Here is a 21,496-nt window from a genome sequence, read left to right on the forward strand (position 1 = left end):
TTACACCCCACCTGGCTCTGAATCTGTTGACCCAGCTTGGCTCTCTTTATGTCAATGGTGTCCAGGGAAGAAGTGTATTTAGTCTTCTGTTCCTTGGCATCAGCCCTGTATACCAGCTGGGTAAAGAAAAAAGGTTGCATATTAAAAGAAACAGACCATTTATAAAAGACCTTCCCATTGGAGAGATACAGCTGAACACTTACATCGCTCATGTGCGTTTTGAGCTCCGAGACAGTCCTGTAAACAGGCGTGTCCAACACCACCGAGAATTTCTCGTGCATTTTCTTGGCCTCAGTTCCATAGTTACACTAAAACAGAGGAAAGAAACGTCGGTGAGAAACTCATTGTTTAAACTTAAAGCATAAGTCTGAAAACAGTTGTCAGAGTGTTTAGTCTTTTTAAGCTGGTCTTTATGACAAGAAAACTATGGCCAAGTCCTCTAAAAAAAAAAAAAAACACTTGCAGAAATATTGTTAAGGGAGAGTATATGCCTTTTATTACAAAAAAAAATACATACCCATTGTTTGGTCCAATTGCGGATACGGACCATCTCAGGAGTGTCATATAAGAAGCACCCGATTCCCTTCAGCCAGTGCAAGTCCTCCTTGTATTTCACCTGAGGAAGAAAAGAAACCCACGTTACTGTTATTGCTAGAGGTGTGACAGGAAATAAACATGAGTGGAATATTGTTATGTAATGAGAATGGGAATTAATTGATATTCAAGGTGAAATACTAGCAGTCCGTTTCAATACATCTGATTGGTTGGTGTAAAAACAAAAGCAACTACGTTTAAAAAACATCGGAGGCTCTAAAAACAGTTTCAATGGGACAATGGGAATAAATGCTTAGTAGACATCAATCTGCTCCTTAAAAATACGGTACATACATCACTGGTGATCTCGTTGACATAGCGGCAGTGCACCATCTCGGGGGTAATTGGCATAGAAATCAGGTTGCCCTTTATGTTGAAGAATTTTTCCTTATAGCAGAGCTGAAGGAGAGACAAAAAGACATGCTGGTAACCAGTAATCAGAGTAATCAAAGCTGTGTATCGTAAGCGATTAAATGTATACGTACGTCACTGACAGCCTCCTGGGTGGCTTTGACCTGTCTGATCTCAGGTGTGTCATAAATGGAATGGATCTTGTCCTTCTCTTTTTCATATTGTTGGCGGTACAAGCGCTGTTGGGGCAGAAAACAGCTCAGATCAGTACACAGCACATTCAAATATGATATAAGGTCACTTACAGATGCCTGCTTGTGACGTAACACTGTAGGATTCACGAAACTACAACAGAAAGTGTGTGAGCAGCAGCACATTTACATCAGAAGATTCTGGAGGAAAAGTACTAGATAACATTAAATTATTATTGTCTATAACAGAAACCACAATAACTGTAACTTATATAAAATAACATGTACGTTATGCGTCTATTGCCCACTGCAACAATGAAACGCTTTAGCTCAGTAAATTCACAATAATTTCAATGATCAGTGATTGAATGTATCTACTGTAGGACACCTACCGAGTTAATCGACTCGTTTACTTTCTTGATATTGACGAATCCCACGCTGTCAGGGAGGAGGGTGTAGTTCTTGGCTTTGATAAGCTCAAAGGCCTCCTTATACTTGTGCTGTAAAGACAAAGGAAACAATGATCACAACTGTGTTTCATCGCACTCCAGTAATAATAGAAGAGTAAGTTAAATCATTATTCCATATTTTTTCCAGATACATTTTAGAAGGGATACAGAAATTAATTATAGTATAGCATTACAGGATCTAACAGTTACAGTTAATAGTTAGTTACAATACTCAAATCAACTGGTGATATATATTAAGCATAGCTGAAATGGTCATTACAAAGTTGCGAGGCTTTTCTTACATTGCTGTTGATGATGCTGCAGTTCTTGGCCTGCTTCAGGGCAGGGGTGTCAGCAGGCAGGGAGTACCCAGTGGGCATAGTTTGTAGGTTGGCTTCTTTGTACAGTTTCTGGGCACAGAAAACAAAAACAGTGACCCTCTCTTCAGATGTTCACAGATCATTATTGGTTCTATACGACTTATGTCAATGACAACAGCAGTTCTCAGGGTTTACATTCGGTGATGGCACCGGTAAACATGTTTCTATAAACATTTGGATTGCTTACGTCGCTCTGAATCCGGTTGGCTTCCTTCGCCCTCTCCAGATCCACAGTGACCGATGGGGCGGAGTTTGTGCCTTTGATGTTCTTCTCATAATCGTGGCGGTAGACCAGCTGAGGATGGGGAGAGAGATGTCAGTGACACACATAGCTACACACAGGAGTCTGCACTTTACCATCACAGGATGCCTAGAGTAGCGTTCTTGGATTTGCTTTTAACATATTAATGAATGGAATTATTTATTGATTGATTAAATGACTTGGTTGATTGATTATTCATATATTGCATTTTCTATGTATTTATGTATTTGTCAAATTATTATATATATACAAGTCATTCATAAAGTTAATAACACTGTTATGGTGACTAAAAACAAATTAAAGAAGAGAGACCTAACTTACATCACTCAGCTGTTTGTCGTTGATCAAAGACTGCACGTATGTAGGCGTGTCCGTCACCACAGAGAAGTTCTTCATCTGTTCGTCTGCCTTGGCTCTGTATTTGGTCTGTAGGACAGGAGAAACGCAGAATGCTGTGTATCCACGCATACACATATTTACATAGATACACAATTAAGTCAAAATAGAAAGGTTTCTGCTTCAAGTGACTCACGTAGCTCTGAAGATTGTCGGCGTTCTTACAGCGAAGAATCTCAGGGGTGTCCCAAACATAGCACCCAATACCCTTAAGCCAGTTCATATCATCCTTATAGGATATCTGGAGAATCATGGAGAAATGCAATTAAAACTATGATAAACAGGAAGCAGCAGAAACCACTGTTATCCACTATTATTAACCACCAAGTTATCCCTTGAATAATTTTAATGACATTACATTGAGGTGAAATTGCAAATGTTTATTTTCAATTGTGTGCCGAACTGAAGAGTGACACCTAGTGGCCAACAGAGCAGACAGACATGATGGCAAAAACAAAAGTTAATTATAGTGTCATTAACATGATGCAAATGTATCAGTGAAACAAACGAGTACACACACCTAGAGATACTGTGGAAAAGATGTCAAACACAATAGTAAACAGAATATAGCTTCAAGATGTTTGAAAAAAATACACTTTTAAAAAGTGATTAACAACAGCTGACTCTTTTCCTCTAATGAGCAAATAACACAACACTGCTGTTCAGTGTCACACTCAGTATTGCGCACTATACTATCTGTGTTCCTCTATGGTTCAGCCAACCGTTCAGAAACGTTCGATGTCCGTTACTCACGTCGCTGAGCTGCTCGTTGACTTTGCGGGCGTGAACGTAGAGCTGCAGGTCGGGCAGGCAGATCCATTCATGCAGACGCTTGCGGTAGTCGACCTCGCTGACCATTTTCTGGGTGCTCTTAGCAGCCGTGATCTCCAGCATGTCGGGCACGATGTGCACTTTGGCCTTTGTCTTCTCGTAATTCTCCTTGTAAAGACGCTAGAAGATAAAGAAGGCAGACATCATTATGAGCTTCGGCTTTTATTTCCCAGGTTCGGTACATTGGTATTTCACAGACAAGCTCAAGCTTTCTGGATATTTTCGGCACATAACCCTTAAAAAGAAAATATTACATTGCATCACAAATGCAGTGCTTAGCTTTTTTTTTTATCACAACTATTAATACATTCTTACATCGATGGGTAGCTTTCCAACTCTAATGCATCTTGCGGTGGCAGGGTCATCCTCCAAACACTTGGGCAGGGTGTACAGAGCTTTGAACTTCTCGTAATCTTCACGGTATTTGATCTGAAAGACACCACGAAGCTCAGGTTAGAAAAGTTAGACATATATTTAAAAAGAAAGTTTATAGGAAATAATAGCTTGTATTTGAAACTTTACTTTCATTGGGAGCATTTCAGCACATTTACTTACAGAACTTGTGATGTTCTTCTGCTGTTTAGCCAGGTTCAAAGAGAAGGAGTCTGAAGGCAATTTATAACTTGTTGCCTTGACCTTTTCCCAGGCCTCGGTGTACAGTCTCTGGAAGATACAAGAGATATTTTGTGATTAATTAAAACTAAAGCATTCAAAGCGTTAAAAAGATGATTTTGTTTAATGTTTGAAACCTACATTGCTGCTGATAGCCTTCTGGGCTTGAGTTCTTGCGTAGTCAAGAGTATCCAGAACTGTGGTGTACTTATCTTTGCTCTTATTGTACAATTCCTTGTAGTTCAGCTGAAATAAAAACAAATATAACAGAAGTAAATCGTTTTATCGTTCAATCAAAACAGTTACATTAAATCTTATCATGCACTATAAACTATAGTTTAACAGGAGCATTTCAAAATAGTTACAGTAACTGAGAAAACTGATTTAAATGACTTACATCACTAGCAATGAGGTGTCCTGTAACAGCTGTAACGTACACAGGGGTATCGGTCACAACAGAGAAGTTCTTGAACTCCTGTTTTGCAGCGGCTCTGTAAGAAAGCTTAAAAACAAAACAAAAAAGCCATATTAATATGAATTTGATCAGGTTAGTAATAAGAAAAGCAACAACAACATCAGTATGGGGGCAAGGGTGAACAGCCCTCAATTAAGCTACATAGATCACAAAACATCTTATTTTACAGCTTCTTAACTGGGCTTTATCTTGATGCTGTAAACTGATACTTACATCACTCTGGAGGTCATAGGACTTCTTGGCACGGAGAATCTCGGGGGTGTCCCAGGCGTAGCAGCCAACCCCTTTCAACCAGGTGAGGTCTTCTTTGTAGAACACCTGAAAAGGAAAATTAATCAAGCCGATTAGCTAGTGAGTGTTAGCTTGTGAAAATAAAATGTACCAAAGTCATTCTTCTCCCAGTACAAGAGAGTTACATTTGAACTACAGCTTCAACATATTTAAATTGATCGGATTAAATTGGTCTGCAAATTCTATTGATCTACATATTCATGAATTCTATCCATCATCAAAACAGCAATTAGGGTTAGGGCAACGTCCATGATTTCTTACATTTCCTCGTTCAGATTACAGTTTATTGATCAATCTCTTAGCAACAAAGGACATTTTCTTTTTCTCTTTTCGGCTGGGAAACCGAGAGTTAGAAAGAAGGATTGGAAAGGCAGCTCACATCGCTCAAGATCTCGTTGGCCTTCCGGGCGTGGATGACATCGTGCTGGTCGGGGAGGCAGGTCCACTGGTGCAGGCGGGTGCGATACTCCACTTCGCTCAGGATCTGCTGACACTTCTTGGCCATCACGTGGCTCAGCATGTCGAAGGGAATATGGATCTTGGTCTTGCTGTCCTCATAGTCTTTCCTGTAGGTCATCTATAGCACACCAAAAAAATATGTTGAAATATATATTAGAGACACGTTCAAAGCTTGGCAAAAATATTAATCATGACATTTAAAACAAGCATTTTGAAACGGAATGATACCACACTTAAAATTAGATTGACAGTTAATACCTGTAGAAGCATTGCTGTGTACTAGCAGGTTAAGATAATAAGCTAAATCATTTGTAACCTTACAGGAGAGAGGTGAGAGAAATAATGAAACAATATGTAACATTCATAAAATGCTTTTTAGCTTTTTTAGTTGTGTACTACAGAAGTGAAAGAAATACAACATGGGAACTGATGTAGTCTGAATAATGGTAGTATCTTCTGTGCTGTTTGCGCTGCATGCTTTTCAGATATTTCTGCTCCGACTCTGGATTATAAGTTAAGCGGTCATGTGAAGGGTGTTTCTTATTGTATAAGAACAGTTTGTTTCTGGCTGCACAAACTGTGTGAAATGCTGCCCTGTGATTGTCTGGTTTCTCAAATGTGATTTATAATCATTGTTCTAAACACTGGTTCGGAGGTCAGCCGATGCCAGGCTGTAGAGAGCTTCCACACATATCAGAAGTCCAGCACGCCGGCCGTTCAGAGCTTACCAAACTCTTCATCTTCTCCACTGCCAGCGAACGGACGACACTGGGGAAATCGCTGATGTCCTTTCCAGCCATGTAGTGACCCTTGGCCTTTTCATACGCATCTTTGTATTTAATCTGCATGAGTGTGGCATGACAAAATAATGATATTAAATCATCATTCATTTACCGAGGCAAAGTTTTTAGTTTAGTCTGCAACTTCAGTGAGACGACGTTCATAGAAAAAAAAAAGGCCACTCCAAACAAATACATTTTATAAAGACTTACATCACTGACGATATTCTTCGTGTGCTTCGCTCCCACCAGTGGCAGGTAATCTGCAGACAGCTGGTAGCCTGTGGCCTTGGTGTCGTCCCAGAGCGATTTGTACAGTTTCTGCAGGATAATAGAAAGTGTCCAGTCAGGAATTAAATAATGGCATGACAACATCATGATTAAACGAGTGATCTGTCCTGCCATTGTACAGATGTATCTCAGGGAAATTGTCTGAATGGATGCTCTGCAGAAAGTTTTAAAATATACAATACTTGAAAAATCTCCTTGAGCAAAATTGTAAACATGGTAAGAAATATAATTGCAGCATATACTACCAAAAAAGTTTTTTTTATTGTACTTTACAAGTTACATTTCATATTTAAATACAGTTGAGATTTTCACTATATAATGAAAACAATGTCACAGTGGAGAATTAAAACTGTACCCTAAAAAACAACAAACAACACCAACAACAACAATTTAACATATGGATTTAAGGTAAAGCTTCAGCATAATTCGAAAACAGTACACACGGACTGCTGTGTAAGTACTATACCTCACTGATGTTCTTGGCATGTTCTCTGGAATGAGCCAACTGGGGCGTGTCTTGTGAGCCGATGTAGTGGCCCTTCTCCAGGTTAAAGCTCTCCTTGTACTTCAGCTGTGGAAACAAAGAAACACACCATCTCAAAGATGAAGACAACAGCAAATGTGGGTCTATAGAAGATATGAGAATCACTGTAACATTTACTTTAAGTACTTACGTCACTGAGGTTGGCAGCATTAATCTTGGCGAGAACAATTTCTGGACGGTCTGTAACATGGGTGAACTTGGCAAAGCTCTCCGTGGCATCTTTCTTATATTTCCTCTGAAAGAAAAAAAAACAAAACAGTATATTAATAATAATAACAATACTTAAAGGGAGCAGAAATCAACTTCAAATTGAGTTTCTGAGGTGGAACTCCAACGTACTTCATTCAGGATCTCCTGAGCCTTCTTGACCTTCACGTGATCCACTGAATCCATCGCAATCCAGCCACATCCACGTATCCATTCCATATCTGCTTTGTAAACGTACTGAAATGGACAAAACGCACAAGTTAATGAAATGTGTTGGCTGCCTTTTGAAACCGGACAATATTCCTTCATTGGCTGCACGAACAAGCTTCTATCTTAAATGTAATGCGTCCTAATATTGATTCATCTACCTTTTTCAGTGACAAACTGCTAAAGTGCAAACAACTCAATGAATACACTGATAATGCATGAATATGTCAATGTTCAAAAGGTTAACTAGCTTAAGTAGTTATAGATTCAAAGAATCCAACAATCTTCATGTCTAGGTTTTTCTGAACTGAGCTCATCATCTCGTACTCACGTCGCTCTGGAGTTCATATGCTTTCTTGGCCTGGATGACATCGTTCTGGTCTGGCAGGCAGGTCCACTGGTGTGGGATGTTCTTGTAGTCGATGTCGCTGACCTGGATCTGGCATTTCTTAGACAGCACAAAGCTCAGCATGTCCACTGGCAGGTTGTACTTGGTCTTGGACTTCTGGAAGTCTTTCTTGTACTCGGCATCACTGGCGATCTTGGCTGAATGTATCGCTAACATAAGCAGGGGGTCGTCCTTGACGCTGCGCGCTCCGATGTGGTGCCCGGTTTGCTTGCGGAAGCCATCTTTATACTTGTACTGAAAATGAAGGGGAACACAAAAACGTCTGTAGCTAAAATCACAAATATTTCAATGATAATGGTACACAAAAGAGCAGAAATCAAGAGATCATTAAAAACCAAGGTCAAATCATTAAATATACAATTCATGTTATAAATCTCTGTTATAATAGACTCCAACATTATCTGAAGCTGATGAACAAAGGCGATCATCAGACACACTGACAAACTTACGTCGCTCTGTATGTCCTGGCTGTGCTTCACATGTTTGATAGCCACGGCATCTGGAGGGATGTAGTAACCTTTGGCTTTGGTTTTGTCCCAGTTCTCTGTGTATAGTTTCTGTGAAGACATAAAAGTCCATTGTAAGAAGAGTGAATACATACAAATACAATTAATTAATTAATTAATTAATTAATCCTGTTGAATATTGCTATTCTTAATACATACTTATATATGTATTATAAATAATATTTTTTCTTATTATTGAATTAATTAATGAATAATTATATCTTATATTGAGTATTATAAATGCTCATACAGAGTGCCCCACCCCTGTGATGTAATTATTCATTCCTCATGTCTTGCTTTTACATGAACCCCAGTTTTAAGTCCATGCTAACCACAGTCTACCTGGTTAATGTTCTTGGCCGCTTCTCTGGCCGTCGCCAGTACTGGGGTGTCCAGCATGTGGTACTGAGTCTTTACGGCATTCCACGCTTCACGATACTTAGCCTGCAAAACAAAAATAAACTCTTCACAAAATACATCAATACCCACAATCCCTCTGCAGAGAAGGAACTAGGCAAGTTTCCATTTCCTATGAACAACTGACACCTGAACTATAAGTATCCAAACAACACCAGAATGCATGGCACTGAACATTAATTTTGTTTGAGGGCATGTTATACTATTAAAAATATACATCTTTAAACAAGATGTATAATTAGCCCATTGATTTTAAATCTGTAACATCCACATTTAGCACAAAAAAACAACAACATAAACAACACCCGGTCCTCCTTAGAAAAGACATGAATAGGCAAATGAAGCAGAATTCTCCTCTTTTCGCCTTTGATATCAGCAGGATGATCTGTTATCGTAGCAGGCCTCTTTAATATAGGCCAGTGGACATAATACACTGGTCTGATGGAGCCCCACGATTATCCAGCTGTTATATTTGGTAGACACAAATCCCAAAGCTTCCTGTCTGACGGTGTTACTCACATCATTGAGAATCTCTGCTGCTTGCTTAGCGGTGACATAGTCAACCCTGTCAGTCACAGCCGTGAACTTCATAGAATCCAATTTGGTGCGGTAGTCTCGCTGCATTGAAAGAGGGGAGAGAGATGATCAATTAAGAGTTCCAACGTGAATATGAAACAGAAAATAAAAATGGAGAGACGGGTCATCAAAGGTAAATATTCACTCACCTCACTGAGGATGTGTTGGGCATTCTTGACTTTGTTCACCTCCAGAGAACCGTTTGGCATCCAGCCGACTCCCCTCAGCCATTCCAAATCAGACTTGTAAACATTCTAGGAGAAATGAATATGAAGACAATGTTAAGACATGGTTTGGTATATTGTTCTATTCAAAGTCTAAAGCCAAAAGCACATATGTAAGGTAATGTTGTGTGAAAAACCTTTGTAAATATATGTGGGTAATCTTGTGTGTACTTTGGACATTTATATAATCTCCGTGGCTATGCAAGGAATGCAAGGATTCGTAACCAATAAATAATTAAAATGTCTTTAAGTGTCTGTGAATCTGTTATGAAACTTGTGATCATTATTAAATTACAATATTTAACTGTAATTAAGGGAAAAAGCTTGTATAAATTTATTTTTGCATCAAGGAAAGGATTAAATAATGACTACATACTACTTTCATAGAAGGAAAAGAAACAAAGCAAGTACTCACGTCGCTCTGGAGTTCATATGCTTTCTTGGCCTGGATGACATCGTTCTGGTCTGGCAGGCAGGTCCACTGGTGTGGGATGTTCTTGTAGTCGATGTCGCTGACCTGGATCTGGCATTTCTTAGACAGCACAAAACTCAGCATGTCCACTGGCAGGTTGTACTTGGTCTTGGACTTCTGAAAGTCTTTCTTGTACTCAGCATCACTGGCGATCTTGGCCGAATGTATCGCTAACATAAGCAAGGGGTCGTCCTGGACGCTGCGCGCTCCGATGTGGTGCCCGGTTTGCTTGCGGAAGCCCTCCTTGTACTTGTACTGTAAATTCATAAATGCAAGCAATAAAGTGAATTAGCGGACATGCGATTTCTCTTTAGGCTTTATTTGGAAAGTCAGAAAATGCCATTTACTGCGCAAGAAACGCTCACTTACATCACTGGCAATGTCCCTGGAGGCTCTAGCCTTAATCACTGAGATGGCATCCTCCTTAATATTATACGCCTTGGCCTTCTGGTTATCCCAGGCTTGGGTGTAAAGTTTCTGTGAAAACACAAGAATGAGGAATGACAGACCAAGATATTAGAAAGAAAAAGGATAACATTAAAACAAAGAAGCAGAACCTGTTTTGTTTTTTTAAGATTAAAGAAGTTCAGATAAACACATTTTTTGATGAACATCTTTATCCTCACAGGAGAACCTCTACCACAGTTATTAAACCCAGGCCACCCAACACATGCCCCATTGTCCTTTAACACTCAATATGTAGCCTGCATTCTAATATGCATGGGGAGAAGTAATGCGTAAACAAGGCACATACATACACACACTTTCAATCATGTTGTGGCTCCTAGTTCTAATACTGTCTTTTAGTGCAACGGACAGTTTTCAAAGGCGAGTACTGCTCTAAACAATAAGCTTAAAAGATGCTCACATAGCTTCAGTGAAGATGCTTTAACCTAGTCAAATTGTATTATTTTCTTGCCTTCCTTTGGAAAAATATGATGTCCCACTCAGTTCATACAGCATCCATAATGTCAGTTAAAATACAACATGAAGTAACTTGTAGTGTGTCATTAGAGATCTATATGTTTCAAGTACCAGAATACCAAACTTACCTGGCTGATGTTAATGGCATTTTCTCTGGAAAGCACAATAGCAGGTGTGTCAGGCATCACATGAGTTGTGGTCTTCATCTTCTCCCAAGCTTCTTTGTATTTCATCTAATGGGAAATAACTCAGCTGCTGATACACTGTCTCTGTACATAGATCGATATTGCCTCCTAGAGCATTATTACTGCATGTATGTTGTATGTTTAATTCAACTGCACCTTTATTTATTTCATTGATCAAAACAGAGATAAAAGAATACCTCGCTTCATTATTATTATTATTATTATTATTATTATTATTATTATTATTATTATTAGCTAGCCAAAATGTATGATAACCAATGAATAAAAAGGAAATAACGTCCGTACATCACTGATCTGATCGGCATTGGTCTTAGCCAGTACAATGGCAGGCAGGTCAACCACACTGGTGAACTTGACGGTGCTGGGGGGCTGGCGGTACAGCCGTTCATTCAGAATCTCCTGGGCACGCTTGACCTTGTTCACTTCGAGTGAGCCACTGGGCATCCAACCACATCCACGGATCCACTCCATGTCAGATTTGTACAACCACTGAAACACAGAAAATCTTGTGGGGTTACTCTTGTTATACCAATCTAACAATCTGACCAATCTGGCATTTAAAGCAATAATCAGTTACAACAAACGGCCTACGACATGGACTTTTAAAACAAAGTGTTGCAGAAAAATGCTTTTAACTCACACTATGCAGAAGATTCACAGATCACATTTAACAGTTTAATACTCACGTCGCTCTGGAGTTGATAGGCTTTCTTGGCCTGGATGACATCGTTCTGGTCCGGCAGGCAGGTCCACTGGTGCAGATAACGTTTGTAGTCTATGTCGCTGACCTGGGTCTGGCATTTCTTGGACAATACGACGCTCAGCATGTCCACTGGCAGGTTATACTTGGTCTTGGACTTCTGGAAGTCCTTCTTGTACTCGGCATCACTGGCGATCTTGGCCGAATGTATCGCCAACATAAGCAAGGGGTCGTCCTTGACGCTGCGCGCTCCGATGTGGTGCCCGGTTTGCTTGCGGAAACCTGCCTTGTACTTGTACTGAAAATGAAGGGGAATACAAACACTTCTGAATACTGTATGTTTTTTTTTGTAGCTAAATTCACAAATATTTCAATTATGATATGCTACAAATTCCATACAAATACACTACTAGTCCAGTACTACAGTGTCCAGTATTTGGTTTAGTATACTTTTTTCGGTCACTAAACTTACGTCACTGGCAATGTCCCTGGAGGCCCTGGCTGCCTTGATAGAGATGGCATCGGCACGCAGGTCGTAGCCTTTCTTTTTTGACTCCTCATTGGCCAGTTTATAGAGTTTCTGAAGAAAGAGGGATCATTTATTAAGTAAAGATGAAATTATAATTTTTGTACATTTATTTCATTATTAACACAAAATGTTGTTTAAGGTCACCAGACATCTGCAGATCATCTTAACACCATCCAAAAGTTTAAAAATAAATATAAAGAATTGAAAATAAAAAAATGACAGCAGTGGTACCCAAACACGGTCCTGGAGAGCCCCTATCCAGTAAGTTTTGTCCGTCACCCGCTATCGCAAATTTAAACAGACAGGGACCACATGGAAGTTATTGATCAATTAAACAATTAACTTGTTCAATTAAGGGAATTCTGGTGATTGAGAGCTGAAAATTTGGGCTATACCAAATCTCTACATAACTGCATTTCACAAATCACCTGCTAAATTGATCACATTGAAATGGTTCTAGGTGTTAAGAAATTGATAATTAAAGGTTACCTCTAGACAATGTTAGATAGGGCTTGAGGATTGGGTTTGGGCAGCACTGGTTTATAGCTTTTATGGAACTGGTTACACATTTAAACTTGGTAAGATCAATGGTTTTAATCAAACACATAAATGCAATTCTATACAAAGAATATTCTAATACAAAAATGTAGATACTATACATTCCTATTCCTTTAGTATTGTTTAGTCTTTTTTATTTTATTTCACATCCTGATCTCTGTTACACGTAGACCACCCACCTGGCTGGTGTTAATCTTGTTCTGCTGAGCGAGGATGATCTCCGGGGTGTCAGGCATGACGTGGATCTGGACCTTGTCCTTTTCCCAGGCCTCTGTGTAGAGACGCTGAAAGGAAGGACACGATACAATCAAATGAAGGAGCGGTGAATCTACAGATGAGATACCATTTCCATGGTTGGTTACCTAGACTGGCCAGGAACAATGTTTACCTTGTTGATTGTTTTTGCATTGGCTTGAGCCAGAGCGATTGGCATTGCATCGGATTTGCTAGTGAACTTGAAGTTGCAGGGATGCTGGCGGTAATGCCTCTCACTCAAGATCTCACCGGCTTTCTTGGCCTTCTCAACATCAAGTGAGCCGATGGGGACCCAGCCCACACCCCGCATCCACTCCATGTCAGCTTTATAGATAGCCTAGGTAAAGACACACAGAAAACACATACACATGAGGAATCTATTAGCATTTTTATTGCCAGCCCAGAGATCCAGTTTTTATTAAATAATTATATAGCTCTTTGACAAATACTTTCATTGTATACATTGATTTTTCTGTTTACTTGAATCTTACATTAGATTGACTTTAATCAATGGACTATAACTGCTGCCAATCCTTTCAGAAAAAGGTTGCTTAAATGATTTGTAGGCTTCTGCCAAAAGAATCTAAGTAAATACTCACGTCGCTCTGGAGTTCATAGGCTTTCTTGGCCTGGATGACATCGTTCTGGTCTGGCAGGCAGGTCCACTGGTGTGGGATGTTCTTGTAGTCAATGTCGCTGACCTGGATCTGGCATTTCTTAGACAGCACAAAGCTCAGCATATCCACTGGCAGGTTGTACTTGGTCTTGGACTTCTGGAAGTCTTTCTTGTACTCGGCATCACTGGCGATCTTGGCCGAATGTATGGCCAACATAAGCAAGGGGTCGTCCTTGACGCTGAGAGCCCCGATGTGGTGCCCGGTTTGCTTGCGGAAACCTGCTTTGTACTTGTACTGTAACAGAATGAAGTAGACTGATTTAGACTGTTGTTCTAAAACAGGACCACAAAACAAAATAATGAAGCAGTCAGAGTAAATAATTAAAACAAATCTTAGTATTACACTTTCCTACCTGAATAAATTATTTTCTAACTGAATCTCTGTTTTTTAATGGACATACTTACATCACTGGCAATATCCCTGGAGGCTTTGGCAGCTTTAATTGAGATGGCATCTGCTTTTATGTCATAACCCTTCTTGAGAGAATCTTCAAAGCCCTGCCGGTAAAGTTTCTGCAAATACAAAAGTGTTTTGTCATTCCTGTTCTTTGACCCGACAAATGGCTCCACCTAGGATATATATGTAATCGGATGTGTGCTGTGTACACAACAGATAAAGAAAAAGCAGTGAGTGAAATGGAATTTTCCTCATGATTTAATTTAGTGGATTACTGTGTACTGTTGTTTAAATACTGAACAGTTATAACTCTGTTGTGTAAATATAGAAAGGCACTTATAAATATAAATATGTATATATAGTAAAAATACTTTCATGTGACATAGATTATAAAGTATTTGTGATGAAAAGAAGATATATAATTAATTTACACTTTTCAATTATTATTATGAATAATTGATATTTAACATAATGTCCAGACACACAAAGAGTAAAGCCAAGAAGAACATGGATGGAGAGTTACCCGGCTGGTGTTCACAGCGTTGGCCCTCGCCAGAGTAATTTCTGGTGTATCAGGCATCACGTGAATTGTAGTTTTGTCTTTATTCCAGGCTTCTTTGTATAAGCGCTGTAATGAAACATTAAATAATGTGTTATACTATTGGCAAGCACTGTAATGAAACATGAAATATTGTGTTATACTATTGGCTGCCATTATAATGTACACTGATGCTTAAAAAGGACTGAATAAATATAAGATACTTTATCTTAAAAGTTTTCTTTATGAAATACTCTACACTATAATTAGATACATCTGGAATTAGGTGGAATGATATATTTAAATGATCACTTGTATTTATTTTCCTTGTACATTTAAAACACACATCAATGGATCCAAAGAATGACTGTTTTAAACTTCCAGGGAAGTATATTCCTAATCTAATGATTTGTATATTTTAAACTGTACAGGAGCATTTCCACACGTAATATTGAAATAATAAGGTACTCAATGTGTCAATCTTCCTATAACCGGTGTCGGTTCACTTACATCATTCATATTCAGCGCATTAGTCTTGGCCAAGACAAAGGGCATGGCATTAGACAAACTTGTGAATTTCAAACTGTCTGGGTGCTGACGATAAAGACGGTCACTCAGAATCTCTCCAGCTTTCTTCGCCTTCACGACATCCAGTGAACCGATAGGGACCCATCCAACCCCTTTCATCCATTCCATGTCTGCCTTGTACACAGCCTGGAGAAAACAGAGAAAATGTGGAAGAGAAAAACAAAACATTTGGAATGTTATACTAGAGCCCTTTTCAGATTGTCTTTAATCATTGAGCCATTGCTAGCAAATCCTTTCAAGAGGAGATTACGGAGATCATTAGATGTTTCCTGCAACCGGATTCAAGTACTCACGTCGCTCTGGAGTTCATAGGCTTTCTTGGCCTGGATGACATCGTTCTGGTCTGGCAGGCAGGTCCACTGGTGTGGGATGTTCTTGTAGTCGATGTCGCTGACTTGGATCTGGCATTTCTTAGACAGCACAAAGCTCAGCATATCCACTGGCAGGTTGTACTTGGTCTTGGACTTCTGGAAGTCTTTCTTGTACTCGGCATCACTGGCGATCTTGGCCGAATGTATCGCTAACATAAGCAAGGGGTCGTCCTTGACGCTGCGCGCTCCTATGTGGTGCCCAGTTTGCTTACGGAAACCTTCCTTGTACTTGTACTGTAACAGAATGATGTACACTAATTTATATTGTTGTTCTCAAACAGAACCACAAAACAAAATAATGTTGCAGTCAACATAAATTAACATTTAAAGGCTAGCTCTGTACTCCATTTCTTCCCCAATGAAACTGCATTCTTTTGACTGAAATCTCTATTTAATAAAATACATACTTACATCACTGGCAATATCCCTGGAGGCTTTGGCGGCTTTAATTGAGATGGCATCAGCTCGAATGTCATAGCCCTTCTTCTTAGATTCTTCATGTGCAAGTTTATACATTTTCTAGGAAATAGAATTTTTAAATTATAATATGCCAAGAAGAAGCTGATGGTGTCATAGTTTCTGAAAATGGTCAAAGGCACCAGTACTGAATAGAATAGATTCTGACGTATGTTCTTTCCTATACAATGCAGATAGTGGATACAGCCCACTGCATCTTGGTATAACCTTTTCATGATGTGATGTGTCTAATATTTGCCCAAAACCAAGTCTAGTTCAGGTCGAGAATAAATCAGAAAGGGTAACCTGCACCTGCAAAACACAAAATGGGTATGCAAAAGAGACAAAAACGGACCTAGAGGAAAATCGATAGAAATTTGTAACAGAAGGAATGATCGTTTCTCACAACATTGTTATTCTCATCAATTCCCTTTGACTCTTACCTCACTGGTGTTGATCTTATTCTGCTGGGCAAGCAGAATCTCTGGAGTATCGGGCTGGATGTGAATATGTAGTTTGTCTTTGTCCCAGGCCTCAGTGTACAGACGCTGCGATACAAATAAGAAGGCGTTAGAATTAAGACTTTCCAAACTAGATCAGTACAAGATCATCAAAGTACTGGTTTGTACAGTAGTGTTACTACAATCATCAACACTAAACCATGACAAAAGTGTTTGTCATGACACGTATATTTATTTATAATAGAAATGTAACCACCTTGTTAAAACATTTGACTTCTCATTTTATCGGTTTAGAAAATCTACAGGTGGTTTAACACCTTACCTTATTGATTGTCTTTGCATTTGCCTGAGCAAGGACCATTGGCATGGCATCCATTTTGGATGTGAACTGCAGAGTGCTTGGTGACTGGCGATACTTCCTCTCACTCAAGATCTCTCCAGCTTTCTTGGCTTTCTCAACATCAAGTGAACCAATGGGGACCCAACCAATACCCTTGAGCCACTGCATGTCAGCCTTATATATGGCCTGTTAACAACAGACACAAGGACTTTTTTTTAACATTTTGATGACATTAGTTAATGATTTCAAATACACTGAAGTAATACGATATTGGTGACAAATAGGCTGTGTACAATGCTTGGTGAAAAATTCCATGTTTTAATCATTGTAGATTCAGAAAACAATACTAATACAAATCTGCGTTTTTTATCTCTATGTCATTCATGTTTTTTATGTAATCAATTTTATGTAACACCATATATGCACTGTACAGTTTAAATGAGGCTTGGAAAACAGCTTAACATCACTGGGGAACCGTACAAAATTTAAATATATAAATTGCATGACTATGGAAAGTTAATATGAACCATGTCATGAAGCCTATGATATTAAAAGCAATTCTCCTTTTTGATCAAGGAAATATGTGCCCACCCTTTCCATGAATTTAAAACAGGAAGATTCCACACTCACGTCACTCTGAAGATCGTAGACGTGTCTGGCGTGGACAACATCATTCTGGTCCGGCAGGCAAGTCCACTGGTGCAGATAACGTTTGTAGTCGATGTCGCTGACCTGGGTCTGGTTCTTCTTGGCCAGCACAAAGCTCACCATGTCCACTGGCAGATTGTACTTGGTCTTGGACTTCTGGAAGTCCTTCTTGTACTCGGCATCACTGGCGATCTTGGCGGCGTTCAAAGCCAGCATAAGCAAGGGGTCGTCCTTGATGCTACGGGCTCCAATGTGGTGCCCGGTTTGCTTGCGGAAGCCCTCCTTGTATTTGTACTAAACATAAAAAATTGTAAAGTTTATAATTTCTCTTTGCTTAGACAAAAACTGCAAGGAATTCCAGTTTTTCCACAAGAAAGGGAATCACTTACATCACTGGCGATGTCCCTGGAGGCTTTGGCTGCCTTGACAGAAACAGCATCGGCACGCAGGTCGTAGCCCTTCTTCTTGGATTCCTCATTGGCAAGTTTATACAGTTTCTGAAAAAATAAAATCATACATCAGTGTTGGGATAAAGACATGTCAGCTGACGTTTTTACCTTGTATTGTAATATGAAGAAAATGTTGCTCAATCTTAATCATATTAAAAGAAATACAAATTCTCACGTACCTCACTGTAGTTAAGCTTGTTCTGCCGGGCCAGCGTTACTTCCAGTGTGTCTGGCATGAGGTGCACCTGGGTCTTTTCATTTTCCCACGCTTCAGTGTAGAGTCTCTGTAAGGAGTTTTGGAAAATACTTTACTTGATTTCCTCGTTCGAAAAGGAGTTGATATCAGATAGGCTCAATTTATATTTGGTTATTAAAAAACTGAAAGAGTAAAGAGGGGCCATAAGGCTATAAACAATATGAATATCAAAGTTCAATTATTGAAAAATGTATTTTTGTAATCAATAATAATGGGAAAACATTAACCTTGTTCTTATGCTGGATACGTTTTTTTGAAATATCATTGATAAAAATTACTTCTCATTTCATCGGTTGTGAGGTTTCACACCTTACCTTATTGATTGTCTTTGCGTTTGCCTGAGCAAGGACCATTGGCATGGCATCCATTTTGGATGTGAACTGCAGAGTGCTTGGTGACTGGCGATACTTCCTCTCACTCAAGATCTCTCCAGCTTTCTTGGCTTTCTCAACATCAAGTGAACCAATGGGGACCCAACCAGTACCCTTGAGCCACTGCATGTCAGCCTTATATATGGCCTGTTAAAACAGACACAAGCATATATATGAATATCTAGAAAATGTAGGGAGTTTCTGTTTGAATTTAAATCTAAATGAATCCACACTCACATCACTCTGAAGATCGTAGACGTGTCTGGCATGGACCACATCGCTCTGGTCTGGCAGGCAAGTCCACTGGTGCAGAAAACGTTTGTAGTCGATGTCGCTGACCTGGCTCTGGCATTTCTTGGACAACACAAAGCTCACCATGTCCACAGGCAGATTGTACTTGGTCTTGGACTTCTGGAAGTCCTTCTTGTACTCGGCATCACTGGCAATCTTGGCAGCATTCAAAGCCAGCATAAGCAAAGGATCGTCCTTGATGCTACGGGCTCCAATGTGGTGCCCGGTTTGCTTGCGGAAGCCCTCCTTGTACCTATACTGTAACAGAACAACATTGCTTTAACATGACTTTTCTAAATAACCATTGATTTTAATGTTTACATTATTCATGTTTTCATAAAGCTGCATGAATCTGCACATACTTAAAACATTTGAAAAAAATTGATTTAAATGGATGAACCCAATTGAATACAATCAATTCGGTGAGTTTTGTCCATATATTATATCCTCTTTTTTGAATTCCCATTTCATGTCACTGCAACGACCATTTGAAGAGTTGAGAGTAGTGTGGATAAATTAATTAATATGTCCATGTGTCCCTTACCACTGGATTAAAAAAACAACATTGGATCTTGCTGTACAACTCCCTAAACTCCCAAAGCTTAAAATCTCTCTCCAATGTGTACAGGTAGCATACATCACTAAACACCCATAACCACACACCCCTCCAAGATTGGCATATAATTCCTCATGGTCATTTCTTCTTAATACAATAAATAAATGTAAGAAACTCACATCACTGGCAATATCTCTAGAAGCCCTGGCTGCTTTGATGGAGATGGCATCAGCTCGCAGGTCGTAGCCCTTCTTCTTGGATTCCTCATTGGCAAGTTTATACAGTTTCTAAAATGGATAGAAACAGCAGAAAGTTAAAGCAGTCCAGAGATGTGCATTTCATTGGAGAAAAAACAAAGCATTAATTATTGCCATATGTTACACAATACGCAAACTGCATCTGCCACTTGAAGAGTTAGGAGTTGTGCTGATAGCGGTGCTTACCTCACTGTAGTTGACCTTGTTCTGCCGGGCCAGTGTCACTTCTAGTGTGTCTGGCATGAGGTGAACCTGGGTCTTATCCTTGTCCCAAGCTTCAGTGTAGAGTTTCTGAAAGGTGGTTACAGGAATGATTATAACCAGACACAACTGCTATCAGCACACAAAGATCCCAATTTATCGGACAATAAAATATGACTAAATGATCTGCCTTAGCTAACGAAATAAATGAAAGTCTTCGTTCTAACGATGTCTCAGGTTTTCAAATATCAGTGTATTAGAGGCTTTAAATTGGTGAAACTTTTAAGAAAATGTATTCACTTCGAACAAACTAATTCACCAGAGAAACACATATTTTCAGTTTCTCCAAAGATTATTTAACTGACAAAATGTAAATTACTTTTTGATAGTGGGGAATTTTTTTTGAGATAGAATGTTTTATATCAGAGAGCTTATTGCAAATGTTATCGCAAATATATGCAACCACATCATGAATATACAATTAAGCAGGACAAGGAGAAAATCGCACCTTATTGATAATCTGTGCATTGGCTTTGGCCAGGGCCAAAGGCATGGCATCGGTCTTGCTTGTGAATGCGAAGTTGCTGGGAGGCTGGCGATACTTCCTTTCACTGAGGATCTCTCCAGCTTTCTTGGCTTTCTCAACATCCAATGATCCTATTGGGACCCAGCCAGTGCCCTTCAGCCATTGCATGTCAGCCTTGTACATATTCTAGATGCAAAGAAAACAGCCAAGTTTTATACATGGTCTTGGTATTAAGAAACAAACTATCCATTGCACTAATGTTCTACTATTGGGTCTTTCCATATGTTATAATAATGCCAATTCTGATTGGTTTCATGTTCTTAAGCAGTATGGTGTTCAGGAAAAAATTATTTGGTTTTGGTGTTTCCATTGATAATGGGTGAAGAACAAATAAATATAGGACCTACATTTTCAAATCAAAATGATACATACTTGTTTGTATCTGTTTAAATAAAGAAGAATATAACTTACATCACTCTGAAGATCGTAGACATGTCTGGCATGAACCACATCACTCTGGTCTGGCAGGCAGGTCCACTGGTGCAGATAACGTTTGTAGTCGATGTCGCTGACTTGGCTCTGGTTCTTCTTGGCCAGCACAAAACTCACCATGTCCACTGGCAGGTTGTACTTGGTCTTGGACTTCTGGAAGTCCTTCTTGTACTCGGCATCACTGGCGATCTTGGCGGCGTTCAAAGCCAGCATAAGCAAGGGGTCGTCCTTGATGCTACGGGCTCCAATGTGGTGCCCGGTTTGCTTGCGGAAGCCCTCCTTGTATCTATACTGTAACACACAAATGGAAAGTGTTCAGTTCAGAGAACACATACATTTTAAGTAGTCTGTCTTTATTATACATTTAAAGATTAATTTTGTTGTCTCTTGAAAACGTACATCGCTGGCAATATTTCTGGAGGCCTTGGCTGCCTTTATGGATATGGCATCAGCACGCAGGTCATAGCCCTTCTTCTTTGACTCCTCATTGGCCTGTCTGTATTGTTTCTAGAAAAAGCAAAGACAAT

At 39.4% G+C, this 21,496-nt stretch overlaps 1 protein-coding gene across 14 annotated transcripts in view; it reads right to left on the reverse strand.

Annotated features, from left to right (window-relative positions):
* The window catches only part of neb (nebulin), a 73,526-nt gene that overhangs the window by 26,384 nt on the left and 25,646 nt on the right, over nucleotides 1-21,496 (reverse strand). For all 14 annotated transcript variants that reach the window (XM_066687624.1, XM_066687626.1, XM_066687627.1 and 11 more), the window contains 53 exons: nucleotides 21,369-21,476; nucleotides 20,949-21,260; nucleotides 20,460-20,663; nucleotides 19,937-20,041; nucleotides 19,673-19,780; nucleotides 18,884-19,195; nucleotides 18,590-18,793; nucleotides 18,199-18,303; nucleotides 17,960-18,067; nucleotides 17,553-17,864; nucleotides 16,905-17,108; nucleotides 16,565-16,669; nucleotides 16,077-16,184; nucleotides 15,588-15,899; nucleotides 15,217-15,420; nucleotides 14,692-14,796; nucleotides 14,177-14,284; nucleotides 13,695-14,006; nucleotides 13,229-13,432; nucleotides 13,020-13,124; nucleotides 12,226-12,333; nucleotides 11,740-12,051; nucleotides 11,339-11,542; nucleotides 10,976-11,080; nucleotides 10,293-10,400; nucleotides 9,867-10,178; nucleotides 9,377-9,481; nucleotides 9,171-9,269; nucleotides 8,577-8,678; nucleotides 8,178-8,285; nucleotides 7,651-7,962; nucleotides 7,245-7,349; nucleotides 7,036-7,140; nucleotides 6,828-6,932; nucleotides 6,284-6,391; nucleotides 6,020-6,133; nucleotides 5,212-5,409; nucleotides 4,755-4,859; nucleotides 4,464-4,568; nucleotides 4,208-4,312; nucleotides 4,010-4,117; nucleotides 3,770-3,883; nucleotides 3,377-3,574; nucleotides 2,760-2,864; nucleotides 2,549-2,653; nucleotides 2,153-2,260; nucleotides 1,888-1,995; nucleotides 1,529-1,636; nucleotides 1,080-1,184; nucleotides 889-993; nucleotides 518-616; nucleotides 204-308; nucleotides 12-116 (listed from right to left, as the gene is read on the reverse strand). In XM_066687624.1, coding sequence (XP_066543721.1) covers nucleotides 12-116; nucleotides 204-308; nucleotides 518-616; nucleotides 889-993; nucleotides 1,080-1,184; nucleotides 1,529-1,636; nucleotides 1,888-1,995; nucleotides 2,153-2,260; nucleotides 2,549-2,653; nucleotides 2,760-2,864; nucleotides 3,377-3,574; nucleotides 3,770-3,883; nucleotides 4,010-4,117; nucleotides 4,208-4,312; nucleotides 4,464-4,568; nucleotides 4,755-4,859; nucleotides 5,212-5,409; nucleotides 6,020-6,133; nucleotides 6,284-6,391; nucleotides 6,828-6,932; nucleotides 7,036-7,140; nucleotides 7,245-7,349; nucleotides 7,651-7,962; nucleotides 8,178-8,285; nucleotides 8,577-8,678; nucleotides 9,171-9,269; nucleotides 9,377-9,481; nucleotides 9,867-10,178; nucleotides 10,293-10,400; nucleotides 10,976-11,080; nucleotides 11,339-11,542; nucleotides 11,740-12,051; nucleotides 12,226-12,333; nucleotides 13,020-13,124; nucleotides 13,229-13,432; nucleotides 13,695-14,006; nucleotides 14,177-14,284; nucleotides 14,692-14,796; nucleotides 15,217-15,420; nucleotides 15,588-15,899; nucleotides 16,077-16,184; nucleotides 16,565-16,669; nucleotides 16,905-17,108; nucleotides 17,553-17,864; nucleotides 17,960-18,067; nucleotides 18,199-18,303; nucleotides 18,590-18,793; nucleotides 18,884-19,195; nucleotides 19,673-19,780; nucleotides 19,937-20,041; nucleotides 20,460-20,663; nucleotides 20,949-21,260; nucleotides 21,369-21,476 — 8,043 coding nt within the window. The remainder of the gene's footprint in view (nucleotides 1-11; nucleotides 117-203; nucleotides 309-517; nucleotides 617-888; nucleotides 994-1,079; nucleotides 1,185-1,528; nucleotides 1,637-1,887; nucleotides 1,996-2,152; nucleotides 2,261-2,548; nucleotides 2,654-2,759; nucleotides 2,865-3,376; nucleotides 3,575-3,769; nucleotides 3,884-4,009; nucleotides 4,118-4,207; nucleotides 4,313-4,463; nucleotides 4,569-4,754; nucleotides 4,860-5,211; nucleotides 5,410-6,019; nucleotides 6,134-6,283; nucleotides 6,392-6,827; nucleotides 6,933-7,035; nucleotides 7,141-7,244; nucleotides 7,350-7,650; nucleotides 7,963-8,177; nucleotides 8,286-8,576; nucleotides 8,679-9,170; nucleotides 9,270-9,376; nucleotides 9,482-9,866; nucleotides 10,179-10,292; nucleotides 10,401-10,975; nucleotides 11,081-11,338; nucleotides 11,543-11,739; nucleotides 12,052-12,225; nucleotides 12,334-13,019; nucleotides 13,125-13,228; nucleotides 13,433-13,694; nucleotides 14,007-14,176; nucleotides 14,285-14,691; nucleotides 14,797-15,216; nucleotides 15,421-15,587; nucleotides 15,900-16,076; nucleotides 16,185-16,564; nucleotides 16,670-16,904; nucleotides 17,109-17,552; nucleotides 17,865-17,959; nucleotides 18,068-18,198; nucleotides 18,304-18,589; nucleotides 18,794-18,883; nucleotides 19,196-19,672; nucleotides 19,781-19,936; nucleotides 20,042-20,459; nucleotides 20,664-20,948; nucleotides 21,261-21,368; nucleotides 21,477-21,496) is intronic.

Source organism: Amia ocellicauda, chromosome 16 (assembly GCF_036373705.1).
Source record: "Amia ocellicauda isolate fAmiCal2 chromosome 16, fAmiCal2.hap1, whole genome shotgun sequence".
NCBI classification, from domain to species: Eukaryota; Metazoa; Chordata; class Actinopteri; order Amiiformes; family Amiidae; genus Amia; species Amia ocellicauda.